Consider the following 22,381-nt stretch of genomic DNA (forward strand, 5'->3'; position numbering starts at 1 on the left):
TCCCGAAAGACTGTTCTTATCTTCATGAGGACTTAGTTTTGCATCCCAGATTTTTCTTTTATAAGCTGTGTGTCTTTGGTCTGGTCACTCACCCTCGCTGAACCTCAGATGCTTCATGCAGGCAATAACTCTACCCACTTGATAACAATGGGCTGATGCTTATTTATAAGAACTTATTTAATTTCACACCCTGTGAGGTAGTGCTTTATGAGCTCCATTTTACAAATGGGTAAACTGAGGCACAGAGGGGTTAAGGAGCTCACCTAGTGTCTCCTGATTAGTTAGTAGCAGAGCCTGGGTTTGAAGTCAGGTGTCTGATCTCTGGAGTCTGCCTGAGACCTTTAGGCGCTACTGCCTCTTGCAGAGCTACTGGGGGATCAAATGTGGATGATAAACACAGCAGCTCCTGGTACCCAGAAGGTAAGACATTCCCGGAAGAATGCCTTGTCCTCGCTCACCACACTGAGCTGGATCCTACCTTTCCTGAATTTAGATCTTTTAAAAAAATGTATAACTTTTATTTCCAGAAATAAAAATGTGTAGGCTTTATAGTAAATTCTCTTTTTGGGGGGAGGCTGCACCCTGTGGCACGTGGGATCCTTGTTCTCCAACCCGGGATGAAACCCGTGTCTCCTGCATTGGAAGCATGGAATCTTAAACACTGGACCACCAGGGAAATCCTGATTATTTATTTTTATTTTTATTTTTGCCCATGCTGAGTGGCTTGTGGGATCTTAGTTCCCTGACCAGGGATCATACTCATGCTCCCTGCAATGGAAAGTGTTGAGTCCTAACCTCTGGACCACCAGGTAAGTTCTGAATTGAAACCTTTTTCACAGGAGACATGCTTGAATGCTCAGAACAGAAAGCACTTGGCCACTTCTGGCTGGGACTATCTAATCCCCAGGTTTTGTCTCAGAGTCCTGCATTAGCACAGCTTGTTTGCTTGTTCATTTTGGTCTTTGCTCATCCATCCATTGACCCACTCACTCATTCAACAAGTGTTCCCTGAATGTCTACCAATGGCCAGTGAATAAGTGCATAAAACACTGTCCTCCCCATTCCTTTTGATTCTCTTCCGCCAGGAAGCCTGTTTGGATTTGCCCATCTCTCTCACCTGCTGGGCTCTGGCTAGGGTCCCCAGCAGCCATGCCGTGGCTCTGGTCCCAACTGTCTGAGTCCCGGCCAGAGGAGCTCATTCGTGCCTCAGAGGCCCTGCGCACAGGAGGCCCGTAGCTTCCTCGCCCAGGAGCTGAGGTCATGTCAGGGCCTGGAAGGAAAGCAAGAATGGAATGTAGAAAGGGGACCGGAGGAATGGGGGAAGGACTCCTGTCCCCAGAGTAGAAGACAGAGTCGGCAGAACCCACCTGTCTTCTGACCTGGGCTCCTCCTGTCTTCAGTGTCACCTGCAGAGAGAGAGAAAAAACTGACGAGGGGTATGTATTTGGTGTTTTTGAAGAGGCATCACTTAAGGAGCTCACAAAAGGGTCTGTCCACCACTCCTAAGAGCTAAAAGAAAATTTTTAATTTCCTCTCCCAATTTCCCCTCTAATGTAGAGACTGCTTACAATATCATATTATTTCCTTTGCAAATGATGTGGGATCATCACCTCTGTATTCTTTCTAGAGTGTGCTTTGTTCACTTACTTTGATTTTCCCCAGGATTCATCAGGCATGCTCCAACCTCAAGCCCTTTGCAAGTGATATTCCCAAAGATTCTATGGGCATTTTTAACCACCTTGGTCAGTTTCTCCCAAATATCATCTCTTCAGACAGCCCTTCTCTGACCATTCTGCCCTGCCCAACATGAAGCTTCTATCCCCTCTACCCTGTTTCCCTTCTCTTCCAGGCACCTATAACTACCTGATATTTATTGTATTTGCATTTGCTGTTTGTTGAGCATCTGTTTGTCACACTAAACTTTAATTGCATGAAAGTACGGATTTTATCTGCTTCATTCACTGACTCCCTAGGGCGTAGAACAGAGCCTGGAACTCACTAGGTATTCAGTAACTGCTTGTTAAAAGAATACTGAAAGTTCATATCATGGGCATAATTCTAAATCTATTATGTGTGAAATATCATATGTCTTAAAAAATGTACATGGCTTAATTTAAAAATATTTCATTGCTTAAAAAATGCCAAAACAATTGCCATGGTAACATCAAAGACCACTGATCACAAATCATTTTTTGTGTGTGAAAAACTGCAATTACTGTGAAGTGCAATAAAGCAAGGTGCAATAAAATGAGGTATGCCTGTAGCATCTCATTTAATCCTCAAAATAACCCCATAAGTTATTAACCTCATCTTATAGATGAGGAAAGAGTTTCAGAGAAGTTAGATTACTCATCCAAGCTCACAACTTGTAAGCTGCAAAGCTGGAATTCAAATTCAAGTATTCCTGGGCTCAGATGTTCAAGATGTTGACAGTTGTGCTGTGCAGCCTTCATCTTAGAGGGAGTAATTAATGCTCAACCAGGGAGAAAGATGCTCTAGTGACGGAAACCCAGGGCTGCAGAGTGTGTGGACAGTTTGGTGAGTCTCTGCAAAGAGCAGAAATTGCTCATGCCTTGCCAGGATAAAAGTATTTGTTGAGTGCCTTTTGAGTGTCAGACATGTTACTGGGTGCCTTGAGAAGCTATGACTGGGCACTTCAATTTTTGCAACCTTCAACTATAACTTTCCTTTCAGAAGTACTGCCTGCACTTAACTCTGGAATTGTCATTCAGACCAGTTTTTATCACTTAGTTAATCAAAAGTACTGCAAGAGCTTTATGTGGTCAGTCCTAGTGGCCTTATTAAATTAAAATGTGTTCTATTGAGGTTACATTTTTTTCTTTTTACTGTTTTGTCACTCTTTTTATTATCATTTTAATAATTAATAATAATAGATAATAGTGATAATATCCATAGTAGCAGTAATTTTCTTTCTGCTAATTTCCTTTTTATTCATCTTTCACTTTTAATTAGTCCAGTCTCAGATTTACTGGTGATTGATATAAGAAATATCAGGAGAAAATAAGGCCTTTTCAGCAAGCCTCCAATCCCCTGCCCTCAAGACTCCAGTGTGTACTTTGGTGCTGGGAGTCTTTCTCAGTTCCTAATTTTGACTTCCACCTCTGCTGTACCTCTAAATACTCCATCAGGGATGACAACAAAGCCTTTTGGCAGCCTGGCATTGTTGGAGAGTTCCCTGTGCTACTCTCTTGATAAGGGTTCATGGTGAGTTGTGAAAGGGACATAGGAGTTCTAGACCAAAGCCCAGAGGCTGGCTGGCTGTCCACCAGCTGGGTAGAAACACAGACATGATGCCAGGACACCCTTCAGGTAGACCAGTTAGCCAAGATCTGTCCTTGGTCCTGAAAGCAGCAGCTGTATTTTCCTACCTCGAGTTGGAGCCCGGGCAGGGTGCTTGGGCTCAGGAGTGGGCTGCTCAGGGGCAGCGGGCACAGGCTCACTGACTGGCTGCTGGGGCTTGTTCTTCTTTATGGGCATAGGCTGTGGGAGGACCTGTTTGGGGAAGCCCTTGAAGAACCATGCTCCAGAGCGCTTCCACACCTGGAGGAAGATGAAGACATGGCAGCTGAGCACTACTGTTCCTGTCTTGATGAATGCTCATTTTCTACTTTGCTCCCTGTCCTCAGAGCACCAACACAATAGGCTCCAGGAGCCGAATGGGACCCGTCCACTCACCTCTCTCTGCTCGATGCAGATTTTGCAGAGCCACACGGGGTGTGGGCGGTTGTTGGAGGTCTCCACCCCACACTTGGTGCAGACATTCTGGAGACAAAACACAGCCCAGTGCACATTCAAGATATGTCAGGCTCGGAGCTGCTGGTAATCAGAGGTGGCTGGGAAGGGTGGCAATGAAGCCCTATTCTCCCTTGTTCCTCACCTGCCTCCCATGACCAAGGCCAGTTAGAATAAAGTTCTAATTTGAGTCTTGATTTCTGATAACAAGAACTGGAATCATTCCCAAGCCCTCAACGCAGGGATTCTCCAAGAGTCTCTGTGGGGCCTGAGTTTTCAGCATCCACACCAGGGAGATCATTGACATAATTTTTTAAAGAGCAACTATTTATCTGTTTCTTTATTTCTTCTTTCTTTCCCAAATGAATTGGAGACAACCTAGGCTATGACTACAGGTTCAACTCCTTACAAAGAAGGAAGTTACCTGAGTAAATGCTGTGACTATGTGATGGAACATTATACTTTTGGCTGAATTTCCTGCCAGTCAAAACAAATAGGTCACAAAATTCTCACTATCTAGTTGACTACAGAAGGCAGGTTTTTTGGAGTAGATAACCTTTCCCCAGTACTCCATTCTAAATGCTAACTGGGACCCCAAGTAGGAGAAGTCAGGTGATATTATGGATCTCTCCAGCTGGACTGTTCCCTTGAATTCCTTTCCTGGGAATCAGACAGACCCAAGGACAGTTGTGTTTCTGTCCTGGAAAGTGCAGGTCAAGTGCAGACAACTTGGGCAGAGGGTTCAAGGTGGAGAGCATACAAGCCCCAAGAGTGAATGCTTGAGGGTTTCTTGCCAGTCCAGTGGCTAGGACCTCATCTTCCAATGCAGGGGGTGTGGGCTTGATCCCTGGTTGGGAAGCTAAGATCCCACATGTCTCATGGCCAAAAAACCAAAACATAAAACAGAAGCAATATTGTAACAAATTCAATAAAGACTTTAAAAATAGTACATGTCAAAACATCTTAAGGAAAAAAAAAAAAGAGTGAATGCTTAAGACCAAAGTCTAACTTGGCCTAACTTGGCTAGAGACGGGCTTTCTAAAATGGCTTGTACTATAACCCAGGGTAGAGCATGCTGTGTATACATGTTACACATGTATATAGACATAAGCCCAGCATACTTTTTTTTTTTTTTTGCCATGTGGGATCTTAGTTCCCCAACCAGGGACTGAACCTGCACCCTCCTGTGGTGGAATCATGCAGTCTTAACCACTAGACTACCAGGAAGTCCCCCAGCATCCTCTTTAGGATGACCAATATCTTGCTAAGCCAGAATACCCGTAGGTTCAACCATAGTTCATGTTCTGCCTCATTCTCCCAAGTTCATCCTGTATGGAACAGAGCTCCAAGGGGACAGAAGGGTCAGCATGACATCTAGGGGAGGAACCATGAACAGGCACAAGAGCATGCTAGAAGGGATCGATCCAAGCTCCATCCCTAAGACCCAAGGCTCCCAAAAGGCTGTACCCCAGGCTTAAGCCCTCTGCATGGGATGTGCAGAGAAGCAGGGAAGGGGAGGGAGATGGTACCTTCTTACAGTCCTCACACACCACACAGGCGGAGCCCAGCATCCCCAGCTGCTCTCCACACAGGATACAGCGGTTCACCCCGTCCCCGGCCACGTTCTTCCTCATGTTCTCTAGGCGGTCCACCAGGCGCCTGGAAGCAGAGTCAGGGTTATATGGATCTTACAGGACCAGGGGCCACCAGCAGCTCCCTCAATATCTGGCTGATGGCCTTAACCTTTGGGGCACATATTCTTGAGTATCTGATGATGACTAATTGGGCCACTCCCTAGAAAAATGGTACATACATTCTGATATATTTCAGAACATCATGGAACCCCTTCCCTGTACCCCAAAGCCTATCTATTCTACTAACTTCAGATTAAGAACTTTAATCTTTTCTCCTGTCACCTCCTCCGGGAACACTGTCTTCTGAACTCCAGATCTTTTTATCTAATTGTCTACACGATGTCTCCACTTGGGTCTCAAACTTGCACTTTCAGCTCAACTCTTCATCTTGGCTGCTCTTCATTCCATCCCCAGTAAATCTGCTCCCATTCTCAGGGAGCAGTAGCGCTACCCACTAACTCGCTCCAATCAGAAACCTACAGGGTCTTCCTGAGCCCCTACTCTCCAGACATTCAATGACCCTACCAAATCCTATTGTGTCTAACTCCACACCATTTCCAGAATCCACCCACTTCTCTGTCTTCACCTCAGCCTAGCCACAGACATCTCTCCTTCAGGTGACTGCAGGAACCTCTCAGTCTCTGTGTCTTCATTCATCCCCTTCTATCGTCTGTTCTCTCCACCACAGCCATGGAGAGATTCCTAAAACATAAATCTGATCATGGCACTCCCTCTTCCCCCTAAAACCTTTACCTGGTTCCCATTCCACAAGGTTTCCATGATCCCATGTGGTCTGGCCCTGGATAAAACCCTAAACTTCTTCTCCCTCTTAGTTTTACTTCAGTGTTACAGTTCAGTGGTTCTTTAAGTCTGATAACCAGACCATCAGCACCAGTGTCTCCTGGAAATTTGTCAGAAATGAAAATTCTTGGGCCCCACTCCAGAATAACCTAATCAGAGAGTCTGGGGGTAGGGCCTGGCAATCTGCTTTAGCAACCCCTCCAGGGGATTCTGGCAAAAGTTTAGAAACCACTGCTCTGGTTACCCTGGTCTTTGAGTTCTAGTTTTCCTAACTGCCTCAGTGTTTCTGTACGTTCTGTTCCTTGTGCCTGAAACATGCCTTTGCCCATTGCACATCTTTGTGATCTTTCTCTCTCTCTCGCACACACACACACAATTTTCCTGTCTAGATTCCCCTTATCCTTCATATTCCATATATATTTCATATTCCAATATCCCCTCCCCTTAGAAAACTTCTCTGACTACCCATTTTATTTACTCTATTTGCAACCCTTCTGCATAGCACTTGTCTCATGTATAAGTAATTGTGGGATTGTCTACATTAAGTAATTAGGTAACTGTGAGTCCATCTCTAGACTATGAACTCCCCTGGGTCAGGGATCTTGTCTTCAGGGCCAGAACAGTGCCTGGTCCACAGTGAGTGTTCACACATGATGGTCAAATGAATGAATGAATGAATGAATGAATGAATGAATGCAGCCCGCCTCCCAAATATGTATTCAGCAAAAGCAAGCTGAATTCAATGTCTAGTGACATATAATAGCAGCTTATACTTAATGAATACATAGTGCTTATTATATGCCTGGCATAGTATGAAGTGCTTTGCCATCCAACCCTAGGAGGTACTATTAATAAGCCATTTTGTAGGTAAAGAAAGTGAGGCACTTTCTTTAAAGTTAAATTACTTGCCCAAGGTCACACAGCTAGGAAGTAGCAAAGCTAAAACTGAAACCCACGTATCTTATGTGCTACACTGTGTGTGTGTGTGTGTGTGTGTCTGTTAGTCACTCAGTCATGTCTGACTCTTTGCAACACCATGGACTGTAGCCTGCCAGGCTCCTCTGTCTATGAAATTCTCCAGGCAAGAATATTGCAGTGGGTTGCCACTCCTTTCTCCAGGGGATCTTCCTGTGCCAGGGACTGAACCCAGGCCTCCTGCATTGCAGGCAGATTCTTGACATTTTGAATCACCAGGGAAGCCCATGTGTTACGCTAACCCTTCTCAAACTTAATGTGCATACAAGTCACACTGGTATCTTGTTAAAATGCATATTCCAAGGCATCAGGTCTGGGGTGAGGCCCGAGGTGCTGTGTTTCTACAAAACTCCCAAGTGACTCCACACTACGCTACTGGTCCCAGGACACACTCTGAATAGCACGAGGCTGCACATGATGACTCCACCTGTGGGGGCATCCTGCTTTGATCTCAAGTGGGTTGTTTTTGACACTTCCTACCAGCCTGAGGGGCTTCCCAGGTGGCGTTAGTGGTAACCCACCTGCCATCCCTGCAGGAGATGTAAGAGACACAGATTCAATCCCTGGGTCAGGAAAATCCCCTGGAGAAGGAAATGGCAACCCACTCCAGTATTCTTGCCTGAGAATCCTATGGACAGAGGAGCCTGGAGGGCTATAGTCTATGGGGTCGCAAAGAGTCGGGCACGACTGAAGCGACTTAGTATGTACACAGCAGCCTAAAGTCATCTGCTTTTCCCCTCAAACAAAACCTTACTGTTTCCGTTCCAGCCACCGCCAGTGGACTCAGATGAAGTTGGACCCTGCCCACCCCTCCACGTGCTGGCTCTCAGCTGTGGACACCAGAAGCATGAGAACCACTGGGATGGCACTTGGGTATCACAGGGTCCAGGAGGTCCCTGGCCAGCCCTGCTGGCAGCCACCTGATGCTGACTCTCCCTACGGCCATCTCTCCTAGGTCCCGCCATCCGCTCAAAGCACTCTAGTCGCTGTGTTATAAATAGCAGCTTCTCTTTTTGTGTTCCATTCAACAGGGGAGCCCACGGAGGAGCCAAAAGCAACTTGTGGGCGCTAGAGCCTGCTGTGACCCTGATCTGACAGGGCTGTTTAGGGAGGCACCATGTGAAAAAGCAAAGGCAGCACACGCTCCTCCTCCTCCTCTGCCCCAGCCCTCCCCACATTTTCCCTAGAAATGGCTTTTATAGGACGACGCAATGATGCGAGGTAACCAGATCCAGGGGCTCCCGGTGCTCAGTCTCAGTACACCAGCAGCCAGTGTCTACTGAGCACTTACAGGGTGCCAGGCACAGAGGTGGGCACTCCACGTGGATTTCCTCAACAAATCCTTCCAGCAGCACTGCCAGCTGAAGACTATTCTTTTCCTCATTTTCCAAATGAGAAAAGTGAAGCGCAGAGAGGTGAAGTGAGGTACTCAGGTCACACAGCAGGGAGGTGGGTAGGGAAAGCCTGAACTCAGATCCAGGCAGTCTGGCAGTCTGGTTTTTGAGTCCCTGTTCTTTTTTTTTCTTCCTACATTTAAGTAAATAAAAAATCTTAGTTCCCTGACCAGGCATGGGCCTGTGCATCCCTGCAGTGGAATCATAGCGTCTTAACCTCTGGACCACTAGGGAAGTCCTTCAAGTCCCTGTTCTTATCCAGACCTCGCTGCTGCTACTGCCAAGCAGAGCCATGGAGACCTTCTTGAACAGTCCAGTCTCCCCCTGCTCTGTTCCATTGCCTTTCTCACACCAGTGGGGCCTTGATCACTGGTAGGTACCAAGTTGCACACATGATTCTATCTCTTTTGCCTCTGACTTCTCAGAAGTTGGGATAAGACACCAACTGAGCTGCCATCTTGTTCCCCTAAAAAGTCCCCAACGTAGGACGGAGAAATCTGGATGTTGGCCTTGAATTTTGCTTCTCTGGGATGCAATTTCCTCATCTGTAAAGGAGAAGGTGTTGGGCTAAGTTGGTCACTGTCAAATTGTGCTTTAGGGCACCCCAGAGGTTCCTCAGAGACCATCTTGGGGCCACTCACTGGAGTGCTATAGTGGGAGTAATGCTGAGAGCTATTTCATTCAGAGTATATCTGTGTTTATCTCTTCCATTTGTTTGAGCTTTTGAATTAGATTTCCTTCAGAAAGTTGGTTCCGCTATTTAAAGAAACAGTTTGAAGTTGTCTGGAGCAGACAAATTTGAAGATGCCTTTCAATGCCATAGAATTACAAAATGTTATGAGACAATGAGGTAAGCTAATGAAGGCAGGGGATGGTAACTGCACAGTGTCATATATATATCTTTCTGTTTTTTGGGACACACATTTGTTCTCACATTTTTTTCCCTTCATCCACAGCCAGATGAAGTGATTCATCTAGCCAGAAAGTAGTTACATTTTGTTCTCACTATATCAGTGGTGGTGATGGTGGTGAAGGGGGCAGTCCCAAAGTACAGAAAGCATTAAGCCTGGCCTACAATCTAGTTCTCTGAGCCAGTAAACCATCTTTGCTTTCCATGAAATTCCCCTGTGGCCTCCTGCCTCAAGTCAAGCTTTGCCAACCCAGCTCAGGAATAGAGCATGGGCTAGACGACCCAATTCTAAACTGCAGCATGCTTTACTTAGGAAACCTAGAAGGCTCACCTGCCGCCACTTGCAAACCCACACTCTTGCATCCCTCTCAAGATGCTTGCTCCTTCCATCATTCAGTCCTCAACTCCAAAAGGCCCTATTAACTCGCATTGTACTGGGAGTGTCTCATTAGCTTCTATCAGTGGCAGCAAATAGCATGGGAAAACGGATTGAAGATCATTATCCAGATCTCTCAGCATAGCGACCCTTGTTATTTGTGAATTCAGTACAGACCAATAAAGAGAGAGGGTAGTGGAGTAGGGTTGGGCAGACCTTCCTTCTCTGCTCCAAGACAGGGGATGAGCAGGGTGGCAGGTGTGGGGGTGTTTCCTGTAGCCTGACCATTCGGACAACCTCTCTGCAGCCCCAGATGCTAGGGCCTCAACAGGGAGGGCCTGAATAGCCAAGGAGCATAAATTTGGAAATAAAACTTTGCAGGGAACTAAGTCCAAATGATGTCATGAAGACCATGAGTCATAGATGGGTCTTTATCCTGGTGATTAAACATTTCAGTTTCTTCACCCCATAAGGAATGTCTCTTGTTACCAGGCTTGGCAGGAAAGTCCTATATGCACTATGAAGGATGCCTGTAACCCTCAATGCATGTTAATGATGCAGAAGAATTAAAAAAAAAAAAAAAAACACAAAAAAACGCCTGGGGTCCCAGCTCTAAAACTTCTTAGTTAGGGACCTGATTACACCTGGAAACCAGCATTTCAGCCTGTGGTCCTGTTGAGAGCCACTGCATGGGGGTATGTTCTGCAAATGGATGGCCCATCTAGATTACCCTAGAAGAGTGTTCAACATTCAGATTCTATGGGACTGGGATGGGTTCCAAGTGTCTGTAGTTTGGAGTAGCTCCCTACGGGATCCTGGTGCTGGTGAATTTTTGGCCACATTTTGAGAAATGCTTCAGTAGGGAAGGAAGCAGTGGGACAAACCACACGAGAAAATGCTCTCCGCATTATGTTAAGTGGAGGAAAATCCCCCAAATCCATGCAGAACTGTGATCATGATAAAAGGCTGGGTTTGGAACATGCTTATCTGAATATATTTGCCTAGTGTGCACCAGGGGAAAAAAATTATAAAAGAAACACACTGAAATATTCACAATGATTATTTCCAGGTGGTGGGATTATGAGTAACTTTTATTTCCTTCTTTTATACCTGTGCTACCCTCTTCCCTTAAGCACTCTAACTGGGAGTCCAAATACCTGCTGGACTCCTCTATACTTTCTTAACTTTCTGTAATAAACATGAGCTACTTTATGTTAGACAATAAAATTAGCATTTTTGGAGATAGAGAACATGAAGCCAAGGGTTAAAAGCCATGGTCTTAAATCCTACCCCTTATCCAGTCAATGACCTAGAAAAAGCTTTGTGCTCTGTGTGCTTTCACCCCAAACAATAATGTGAGCAGTTAGATGAGATGCACCTCAAGCTTCCTCCCCTGGGCAACATTCAGGGATTCTCAGATGCTGAGGCTGAAGCATCAAGATTTCTCCTTGTGTTTTGAAACTGAAGGACTTTCACTGACTGAGAGAAGACCCATCTGCATTGGCAGGCTAGCTTTGTTTGCCTGTCTAATGTCTCCACATTAAGCGCCCAATTAGCTGGACACTGTACGTGGCTGTCACTCTCTAGTTGTGTCTTTACATGCCTGATTAACTTTATGATTCCTACTTGTGCCTCAGATCCAGGAAACCCGTCCATCACCAGGCTGGGTGCTTAAGGGGAGCTGATGGTTATTCAGTGAAGTGGGGTGGGCATCTCCCGTTTCCCAGGATGTTTCTGGAGGCACCAGAAAGGTTAATGGTCTCCTCCTCTGGGCACCAACAGACAACCCCTGGAGGTGGTGGGAAGTGGATTCCCAAGGTGCTCTGACCTTGCTGTCCAAATAGACGCAGATGGGCTATTCATTCATGTGACGAATATTTACGGAGAAACTACTATCTGACAGTAGACAGCGAGGACACAACGGGGAGCAGAGCAGATGAGGCGCCTGCCGTCGTGGAGCCGGCATTCTAGTGAGAGACTCGGACATTTTTAAAATATCACATCGATCATCATAATTAAGCTCAGAGTAAGTATTTTGCAGAACAAGCACAGGCAACTGTGAGAACTCAAAGGGAGGGACATTAAGTAGGATGGGGCCTCAGAGAAAGTGACCACTGAAATGAGACCTGAGGATAAAGAGGGGCTGGACCAGCAAAGAGGGCGAGGAAAAGCGCTGGAAGAAGAAGGAGCAGCAAGTGCAAGGGAGCTGAGAGTTGCTTAACAGCCCTTGGGCGGGACGGCAGAAGATGAGGCTGGAGAGGTGGGCAGGGGCCACTCCCTGCAAAGTCTTGAGTCTAACAGTGATGGGAAAGCATGAAAGGGCTTTAGGTAGAGGAAACCCAACTTCCCCCATTTTGAGACAATGTATGGACATATGAATGGAGCCCCTGCAGTCTTGGAACAGTGAGTTTCAAGTGCCAAAGTGGTTCTAGGTGGAATGAGGCAGGCAGGTCACCAGACTTTGTCTACACATGGGAGTGGACCAGGCCTCTTGAAACTATAAGATTGTCCTCACTGGCTCTAATTCAGTGGTGAAAGGGTACACTAGTGGGAAGCCCACGAGATGCCACTGCCTGCTAGCTGGCTTCAGGGGTCCCTCTGTGTTAGCTTCTTAGTGCCGCTGTCACAGATTACAGCTTAGTGGCTTCTGACCGCATGAGGGTCCTAGAGATTACGTACCCGACACAGGTTTCACTTAGTCAAGGTACCGGCAGGCAGGACTGCCTTCTTTCTGGAAGCTCTAGAACACCTGTTCCTTGCCTTTTCTAATTTCTAGAGGCTGCCCACATTCCTCGGCTTGTGGCCTCTCCCTCCCTCTTCAGCCAGCAGTGTAGCATTTGCCAATCTTGCTGTTACCCTCCCACCTCTCTCTTATAAGGACCCATGTGATTATATTGGCTATTCCAGGGTAATCTCTGTATCTCCAGATTCTTAATCATACCTGCAAAGTCTCTTTGGCCATGGGAGGTAACAGTCACAGGTTCCAGGGCTTAGGATGTGAACATCTTTGCAGGGCAGCATTATTCTACCCACTACACCTATATTCCTGCCCCATCTGGCATGCAAGTTCTGTTTCCACCTGGTTCAGGTCAGAATCAGATTCAGGTCCTCTTCTCTGGAGCAAGGTTTGGGCAGTTCCTCCCTGCCTGGCTGTGGATGTCAGACAATCAAATTTTTGGACTCTGTGAGTTTCTCATCACCTTCTCTGGGTACTCAACCCTAGAAAAACATAGACTCTCCACACATGCACATGCACATGAACACTTGTGCACACACACACACACACACTCCTTCAGAATTAAGAAATGTGAGGCACTTATGATGCAGGAGTTGGGGTGTCCATTCTGCAGGGACCTTGCTTGGGGGCACAGTGGGCTTTGGGCTTTGGACTTTGCGATTTCCTGGCTCTGAGACTTTAAGAAAGTTATATAACCTTTCTGAGCTTCTGTTTTCCATCTGTAAAGTTAATGAAAACAAAGTGCTTGCCTCCTGGAATTGTTGCAAAGATAAAACGAGAGGGTTTGTAAAATGTCCGGAACACAGTAACTACTCAGTTGTGGCTGCTGCTAATTATTTCTTCTGGAAATTTGTGGCTTTAATAGCTCCCTATGCGCACATTTTTTTTCTGTGTAACCAGGGTGTTAAAATCTGCACATGAAATCCATCTTTCTAAAGCTTTTAAAGGGGCTGCCGTGACTAGAAACTGACAGAACTCATGTGCCCGTCTCTAACCACACACACAGATGGAACATACAACCACACAGAAGCATAGGTGTGATTGTCACCCACATACAGAGCATGCTTTCACACACACACGGCTGTACACACTCTGCTTTTGCAAGGAGCCTAGCCCTAGTTGGCTGCCTTCTGCAGACAAGGATACCAGCCAACTGCAGATCTGACAGTGCTTGTTCGTTGAGCTCAAGCTCCCTCCAAAAAATCCAAATTGGCCCCAGAAATGTTCAGGCAACTGCTTTAGAGCTTTCAAACCAGCAGTGCTGCAACATCTTGATGAATGTTGAAGAGAAGCCTAATAGATGTACAGTCGTTCCAGAAAGTAGGTTTGATGGGGTGAGCTGGAGAGCTGTGAAGGTGTGTTGGCTTTACGTGCTGGTCCCTTCACCGGTCCCTGCACCGGTGAGGAGAATGGCGAAAAGCTGGGCCTCCATCACTGACGACGGAGACAGAGAGCTGCCTTTACAGCCGCGGTGGAGCTGACTGCACGATGGTTCGGAAGACGCAGCAGAGCGAGAGAGTGCGTCATGTTGTCTCTCTCTCCCTCACGTACACTCACCATTAATTCCAGAGGCATGCTGCTTTCCCCATCACCCCATTGCCAAGTGGGGAGATGCTACCACTAGGTTTATTAGACTTGGCATTTCCTGAAGTCTAGACTGGGTCATCTAGACTGTGAACATGGCTGCTCTGAAGGGGGCTGGTCTGAGACTCCAATGCCAAGGTCTCTCGGGAACCTGTCCTTAAATGACTAAGTCCCTCCGTCATGAAGCCATGCTGCTGGCATGCAGGGTGCGCGCAGTTCAGACTCATTAATTTCTACTGCTGTTTATTACCGTCACTAGCTGGGGAGCTGTTGACCCTACTCTTTCTCCTTGATGGATTGGTCAGTGGGATTCCTGTCTGGACCCCAGCACTTTGGGGAAGGGGGTCACCCCGGGTCAGGGTTGGAGCCAAGAGAGAAAGCCTGAGGGCTCCGTGGGGCTAATGTAGTCAGCCAGGCAAGGAAGTGGGTCATTTAAACCCAATAATAGCAACAGTTATCCGGTGCTGTGCTAAGCATTCCTTGTGCACTGTTTTCCTTAAACCATACAACCTATGAGGTCAGTTCTATTATTCACTCCCATTCTATGGGGGGCTGGGGGGTGCCGGGGAACGAGGCACACAGACAGGAAGTCACTTACCAAGGGCACACAGCCAGCAGGTGGCCGAGATGGGACTGGAGGCTGGGTCTAGCTACTCGGACGTGTTACCCGCTTTGGAAGAATGAAGCCTTTGTTTCTTTTCAGTGCTTACAGTTGGGGCTCCTTCTAACTTCTGCACCTGCCCTTTCTTGTCATGGAAAGTAGGGTTGAGAGAATATGATGCTGAGGCCCACAAGGGACAGTGGAGAAGGGTGAACTGTCCCACTGTAGGAAGAAGTGTGTGACACTGAATCTTTTAACCTGAGTGAATATATGAGACACCCTGTAAATTACTGACTTCCCTGAAGCTTGAAGTCATTTGTCAATTGCCTTCCCTACCTGCACCTCTGAAAGGCAATAAGATAATGTGGAAAGACAGATTCAAGTTCAGAGTTTGGTTTGGCCATGAAAAGACTGTGTACCCCTGGGCAAGTGCCTTAACCTCTCTGAACTTCAGTAATCTCATCTGTGAAGTAAAGACAGTAGTCTCTCACTCTGAGAGGTCACAGTAGGGATCAAAGGTAATGCAACATATTTGAAAGTTCCTGATAGAATGCTTGGCTATAAATGATTATCTCTCTATCAGTCAGTTCAGTTCAGTCACTTAGTTGTGTCCAACTCTTTGCAATGCTATGGACTGCAGCACGCCAGGCTTCCCTGTCCATCACCAACTCCCAGAGCTTGCTCAAACTCATGGCCATCGAGTCAGTGATGCCATTCAACCATCTCATCCTCTGTCATCCCCTTCTCCTCTGCCTTCAATCTTTCCCCGCATCAGGGTCTTTTCCAACGAGTCAGTTCTTCACATCATTGAAGCTTCAGCTTCAGCATCAGTCCTTCCAATGAATATTCAGGGCTGATTTCCTTTAGGATTGACTTGTTTGATCTCCTTGCAGTCCAAGGGAGTCTCAAGAGTCTTCTCCAACACCACAGTTCAAAAGCATCAATTCTTGGGCACTCAGTTTTCTTTATGGTCCAACTCTCACATCCATACATGACTACTGGGAAAACCATAGCTTAAATCTCTCTATAGAATAGCAGAATAGGCATCTAACTCTGAAGCCAGCCAGTCTGGGTTTGCAATCCCAGTTGTATTGCGTATTAGCTGTGCAACTCTGGGAAGTTGCTTAACCTCTCTGTGCCTCAGTTGCCTCATCTGTAAAATGGGAATGATAATAATATGGCTTAATGCATAAAGCTGTTGAGAGGGTTACATAGATGAATCTGCATAAAGCTTTGAGTACACTGCCAACACATGGCGCTTTGTAAGGGTGAACTATTATTATTTCCCTAGAAGTTGAGTTGCAGGAAAATTCTCATTTGTTTCTTCTTCCTTTTTTGAGTCACTCAGCAAGAAGGCTAGAGCAGTGATTCTCAACGGGACATGATTTTGCCCCTCAGGGGGGCATCTGGCAATGTCGGGAGACATTTTGGATTGTCACAGCTTGGTAACAGTCCCAGTTACCACAGGCATCCAGTTGGAAGGAGCCAGAGGGAGCTGCTAAAAAATTCAGGGCACAGAACCACACCCACCAGAAAGAATTATCTGTCTCCAGATGTCAATAGTGCCAAGGTTCAAGAACCTTGGGCTAGATGGATTTGGAGATGGACAGAGTCCAACTCCAACTCCCCATTTTATAGATGAGGTCCGGTAAACCTCAAAGTTAAAATCATTCAATGAGAGACTTAGTCAGTTGGGTTTAAAATTATCCAACATGCATTCATTTGCTCTCTTCTTTTTATGCCAGGCACTGGACTGCTTAATGAATTAGGAAGACATCTGTTTTCACTGGGGGCTTCCCATACAGCTCAGCTGGTAAAGAATCTGCCTGCAATGCAGGAGACCCCGGTTCAACCCACTCCAGTATTCTTGGGCTTCCCTGGTGGCTCGGCTGGTAAAGAATCCGCCTGCAATGCAGGAGACCTGGGATTGATCCCTGGGCTGGGAAGACCCCGTGGAGAAGGGAACAGCTACCCACTTCAGTACTGTCTAGCCCACGGGGTCGCAAATAGTCAGCCACGACCGAGCGACTTTCACTCATTCACTCACTGTTTTCATCTTGCGCAAACAGATTCCATATATTATTAAGGATACATGGACATCAGAAAGTGCTGATCTGATCCCTTGAAAAACTGAGGTACTATTCAGTGTTTCTCAACATTTGGGGGTTCAGAATCCCCCCAAACCTGATGACATCTATGAATATTTCTTCTTAAAAATGAACACATACACACAGATAACTATGCCCCAGAACCCCTGAGTTCTATCCACAGAACGTCTAGGACTCCAAATTAAAAAAAAAAAAAAAGTAGCAGGGAAGAGAAGATGACCTGGCTTGCGGTCAGCTTGTCAAGCCATAGGAAGGATGCCTGGCTAATTAGATGCAGCAAATTCCAAGCCTTATTACTCACTTCTCCCTCTGTCCACACTTTGAGAAAAATTCTGGGCTAAGACTATAGGAGCTGGTGGAACTGAGATGGAGAAGTGACAGAAATCCAACAGATTTTGTCAACAACAGGTCTCCCAGTGTCTTTTTGACTTCCTCCTCCATCACAGTGTTTGGACACCAAGGTTAATGACAAATCCTAATTACTTCTTCGGATCCATCTGTTGAGGGACATCAACCTCGAAAGGAAACCACCAGGCCGCCTGTCCCCTTGCAGACAGAATATGTGAGCAAATGCCTTTGAGAGGCTCTGAAAGAAAGAAATATGATAAAGATATGGAGGAACCTACCAGGGAAACAAAACCTGCACACACAAGTTTCCCCAGGCAAATGTTTAATTCCAGATTTAATATGCTTTAAAAGTCCTGTGGGCACCCTCTGGGTGTCTGTTCAGTTCACAAAGGACCTTGGCACTCTCTTGAGAAGCACTCAGCATCCTTGTTTGTATAGCCTGGCACCTCTGGTCACGGCTGATTGGATGAGAGGCAGGCACTCAGGGTGACCTGGACCAATCAGAGTTTCTTTCTTGGGAATTTGGAATTAGGGCTAAGAAGAAGTATAGCAACCGAAGAGGTATAGTATGTGACTATGTTTTCTAAGATGTGGATGAGAAGCAGAACTTTTGTGAGTCTAGGCTGTGTCCCTGTCCTTGGATCCCTTGAGATACCTCTGAAACCTTGTATTCAATTCCCCTTTTTGCCTAATGGAGTAGAATCTCCAAAGAAAACTCCCATTTACAGCTTCCTCCCCTCGATGCATCTTAAGTCATTCTTTCAGGAAGAGGTGGATCTCTTTCTCCTCTCCAGTAGAACCCAGTGGAGTGATGCTCTACCAGTCCCAGACCTAGCTGTTAAGAATCCCGATGACTTCCATCTTTGCTTTCTTTGCCAGGTAAAGGAACTCAGGTCAGAAAACTGAATAAGGAAAGATTTCTTGGAAATAGAGGGGCCATGCAGAGCACACTGTGCGAAAGGATTGGAGCTTTCCTGGCCCTTCCAGTCCAACCCAGTCACTCACTGAATGCAGTTGAATGAGTGACCCCTTGCCCATGCTACACAGAGCAGAAAATCAGTCTGTCATAGTCCTGCCTAAATTCTTAACCCACAGAATCATGAAAAATAGTAAATTGTGGTTGTTGGCAGTCAGTAAGTGTCGGGTGGTGTGTGATGCAGTCACAGATAACTCAAACAGTCTAGCTGGAATTAATTTCCTTTCTTGCAAGCCAAATGCCCTAACTAATATAGAAAGTTTACAGCAGTCAGGGCATGCAAAATAAATTCTGAGATCCCACTTAGCTTTGAATAAGGAATGTGGGGCAAAATGAGGCTCTTTAATGAATTTCCCCCCTGGGTGTCATCCTTCCCTCCAGGAATGCTGAAGAGAGCAGAGCTTGATGATGGGCTGAGTAGTGAGTGAAGGTTTAGACACCCTCTTGGTCAAAAGCAAAGAGGCTCCAAGGCGAGAACCAGCTCTAGCCAGCTGCATCTCGTGGGACTCCCTGGGGCATCTAGCTCTAGTTAAACCCCCGCAGGGAGGCAGCGCCTCCTGGGACTCCCTGGGGCTGATTCTCACTTGGAATTCTGCACGGCCTTAGGACCATGGAGACAAGTTCTGACAGCTTTGGAGGTAGAAACAGGTTAGTAAGATCACTGAGAAGGAATCACTGGGCCAGTATAGAAGGGATTCTAGCTTCTAACTCCCCCAAAAGTGAGTGAAGTTGGTCAGTCATGTCCAACTGTTTTTGACCCCATGGACTGTAGCCTACTAGGGTCCTCCATCTGTGGAATTTTCCAGGCACGAATACTGGAGTGGGTTGCCATTTCCTTCTCCAATGTCCCCTCCAAACCTAAGCTTTAAACGTTCCCATATTCTGTAGAGTCTAACAATTTGAGGCCAGGCCTTCAGGAAAGACACCTAATAGTTAGGAGCGTAATTCTGAGAGTCAGCCAGAGAGGGACATGTCTCTGTGTGACCTTGGATAAGTGACCTAGATTTTCTAAGCCTCAGTTTCCTCAGCTGCAAAATGAGAATACTAATAGATACTACTTGATCCGGCTGAGAGGAGCAGTTAATGAGTTAAGCCTATTTGAAGCTTTTAGATTCAGTGTTTGGCACACAGTAAATACTCAGCCTATAAATGGTACCCATTATAACGATTGCTTATTATGTAAACAATGACTTTGCATGTCTCTCAGATGACTGTTAGGTAACAGAAAAGGAAGTTCAGCATCACAGAGCTGGTGTCTTGGCCCAGAAACGGACACAGTTATATCCACAGGTTGAGAGAGGCAGCCAATAACATGGTACAGGGTCCTCCACCAGACACTCCCAAATACTTTACAGTTGGATCAGGAAGGATTCCGAGACCCAGGCTGACCTGCCTTCCTGGATGGGTGGGGAACTGAAGCCCCCAAAGGCTCATTAACTGAGCCTCAGGTTCTGGAGGGGGAGCCCCAATGGCACCCCGTGTTTAGCCTCGCTCTGCATCTGATCGCTCTCCTTTGATCTCACTCCACTCTGATCCCCTCCCAGGTATGCGTGGGTTGAACAGGAATGAGGGCAGGTTCGAGCTCATAAGACACAAATAGCATGATTTGCCTCTGGCGATGCTACCAGTGAGGGCTGGCAGCTGGAAGGGCGCGGGGAAACAGCGGCAGCCAGAATCCTCCAGGACTGTCCTGCCTCCTGGCAGGATGAGAAAATGTAGTGTCTCAGCAAGGGGACACTCCGTCGCCATGGGCTTGGCCCCTGCTTCACTGGAAGGCTCTCAGGTCTCCTTCAGGGGAAGCCAGGGGCTTGCCAAACCACAGTCTCGGGCATAATTCTAGAACAGAGGCCTTGGTCAGTGTAAAGAAACGCATTTCCACAGCAAATGCGGTTAAATGATCATCACCATTGACTGAGCATGTGCGCTGTGCCAGGCGCCATGATAGTATTTTGTGTGTGAATCATTCCCAGAGAAGCGTGTGCCAAGTTATCCCTGCTCTTGTTGTCCTTCAGTCGCTAAGTCGTGTCTGACTCTTTGCGACCCCCTGGAATGCAGCACACCGAACTTCCCTGTCCTTCGCTATGTCCTGGAGTTTGCTCAAACTCATGTTCATTGAGTCGATGATGCCATCCAACCATCTCATCCTCTGTCACCCACTTCTCCTCCTGCCTTCAATCTTTCCCGGCATCAGGGTCTACAGAGGTTCAAATCAAAGGCACCTACTTCCTGTGTGTTCATAACATCATTTTCCATCCAGGAATAAAATGATCTGCAGAGCTTCCCCATTTTGCAGATGAGGAAATTGAGGAAGGAGGAGCTCAAGTAGCCTGCGTAAGGTCACAAAGGGGATAAGAAATAGGGCTGGAATTTGAACCCAGGTCTCTCTGACTCTGGGGCCTCAGGGATTAACTGCTGTGCTCTTCCACCACATCACCAGATCAGGCAATGTAGGAGGGCATGGGGGTAAGGCAGGGAGCCCGTCTACCCTGTTCTTGAATGTTCTTGAATTAAGGGGATTAATTCACAGAGATCCCCTTAATTCACACCCAAATGCAGCCCAGTTAACAGGGATAGATTCTGATATAAATCTAAACCAGCCAGTCATAGTGTCTTCTCTGGAAATTTGGACCCTGGACTACAAAATTCCAAGCTCTCCAGCCTCATGGCCACAGGAGATGCAGAAAGAAACCGACTCGGGTGGATGGGAGGAGCACTGTCTACCGTGTTCACTCACTCACTCAACAAATACTTTACTGCACACCTACTGTGTACTAGGTCTGGGGATTCCATGGTGAACAAAAGAGGCAACAATATCTACACTCAGGAATATTATCATCTGATAGGGAGAGACATACAACAGTCAAACTCAATGTAAAATACAAAGTGTGTTAGCTGATGGGAAAGTGCTATGTAGGAAAAAGGTTGGAAGTTCTTGCCTCCAAGCAAGAATGTAACATCCATATCCTTCTGCAAGGATATCCTTTCTGCAAGGCTGAGGCCCCTTGTTGGTTGAAGTGAACACACACTCAAGCTCATACCCACACACTCACAAGACCTCCAGCCTGGACAACTCCTCATTCCTGATATATCTTTTTAAAAGCAAAATAAAAACTCAGCCCTGTAAGCAAGCCCCTCAAGACCTCTCCCCATTAGCAACCTACTCAGGAAGCTGATGGAGGGTTAAACACCAGCTGACTCTGCCTGGCACAGGTTATCTGCCACTTGCCAACATCACCTCTGATGGCCCCAGCCCACCCTGAACAAAATGATCTGCAGAGGGTCAAATCAAAGGCGCCCACTTCCTGTGTGTTCAGAACATCATTTTCCACCCAGGAATCTTGTTAACCCCCTGCTGAGTGGATGGGCGGGGAGATGAAAGGACACCCCAGTGCCCAACCAGTCGCAAGCAGTCAGCAAAGGCTGCTCCCCACTCTGCCCCATGGAAGAAAGGTCTGGGAAGGAGGTGACATCTCGGTGACCCCTCCCATTTCCCATCTGAGGTTCAGTCTTGGAGGACCGCTTGGTGGCCTCCCTGAGTCCTGGCAGTGGAAACTTCTACCCATGCCATGAACCGCAACCCCGAACCCCCAACACTCAACACACACATACTCATTCTTCTCTTCTCCCAGGCACGCTTCCCCTCTCATTTCCCCATCCACCCCTCCCAAGCCCACCTGCTAGCCCTCCCTCTCTCTCTAACACTGCCCTGGCTCACTGATGCTGTCACTCCCTGACACATACACGCCACACATCCTTCTTCCATCCCTTATGTGTTTTTGTTACCTCTGCCCTCCAAACCCCACTTTCCTCCCCCTCCATTCGTTAAATGCAAAGTATGCCCAGGCCACTTGATGCAAAGAACCAACTCATTGGAAAAGACCCTGATGCTGGGAAAGATTGAAGGTGGGAAGAGAAGAGGATGACAGAGCATGAGATGGTTGGATGGCATCACCGACATGACGGACATGAGTTTGAGTAAACTCTGGGAGTTGGTGATGGACAGGGAGGCCTGGCGCGTGGCAGTCCATGGGGTCGCAAAGAGTTGGACACCACTGAGCGACTGAACTGAATGCCCAGGCCTGGGCCAGGAAAGATACAAGCATCACTTCTCTCCTTATGACTGTCCTATGGGACGGTGACTTTTATTTCCCCCATTTTAGAGACAGCAAATCGAGGCTCAGGGG

The 22,381-nt window shown here is 46.9% G+C and overlaps 1 protein-coding gene across 8 annotated transcripts in view; it reads right to left on the reverse strand.

Annotated features, from left to right (window-relative positions):
- RPH3A (rabphilin 3A) overlaps nucleotides 1-22,381 on the reverse strand; it is a 278,060-nt gene that overhangs the window by 25,951 nt on the left and 229,728 nt on the right. For all 8 annotated transcript variants that reach the window (XM_040250835.1, XM_040250832.1, XM_040250831.1 and 5 more), the window contains 5 exons: nucleotides 5,283-5,412; nucleotides 3,697-3,783; nucleotides 3,390-3,561; nucleotides 1,368-1,406; nucleotides 1,118-1,270 (listed from right to left, as the gene is read on the reverse strand). In XM_040250835.1, the coding sequence (XP_040106769.1) occupies nucleotides 1,118-1,270; nucleotides 1,368-1,406; nucleotides 3,390-3,561; nucleotides 3,697-3,783; nucleotides 5,283-5,412 (581 nt within the window). The remainder of the gene's footprint in view (nucleotides 1-1,117; nucleotides 1,271-1,367; nucleotides 1,407-3,389; nucleotides 3,562-3,696; nucleotides 3,784-5,282; nucleotides 5,413-22,381) is intronic.

This window comes from Oryx dammah, unplaced genomic scaffold (genome assembly GCF_014754425.2).
Source record: "Oryx dammah isolate SB20612 unplaced genomic scaffold, SCBI_Odam_1.1 HiC_scaffold_12, whole genome shotgun sequence".
Taxonomy (NCBI): domain Eukaryota; kingdom Metazoa; phylum Chordata; class Mammalia; order Artiodactyla; family Bovidae; genus Oryx; species Oryx dammah.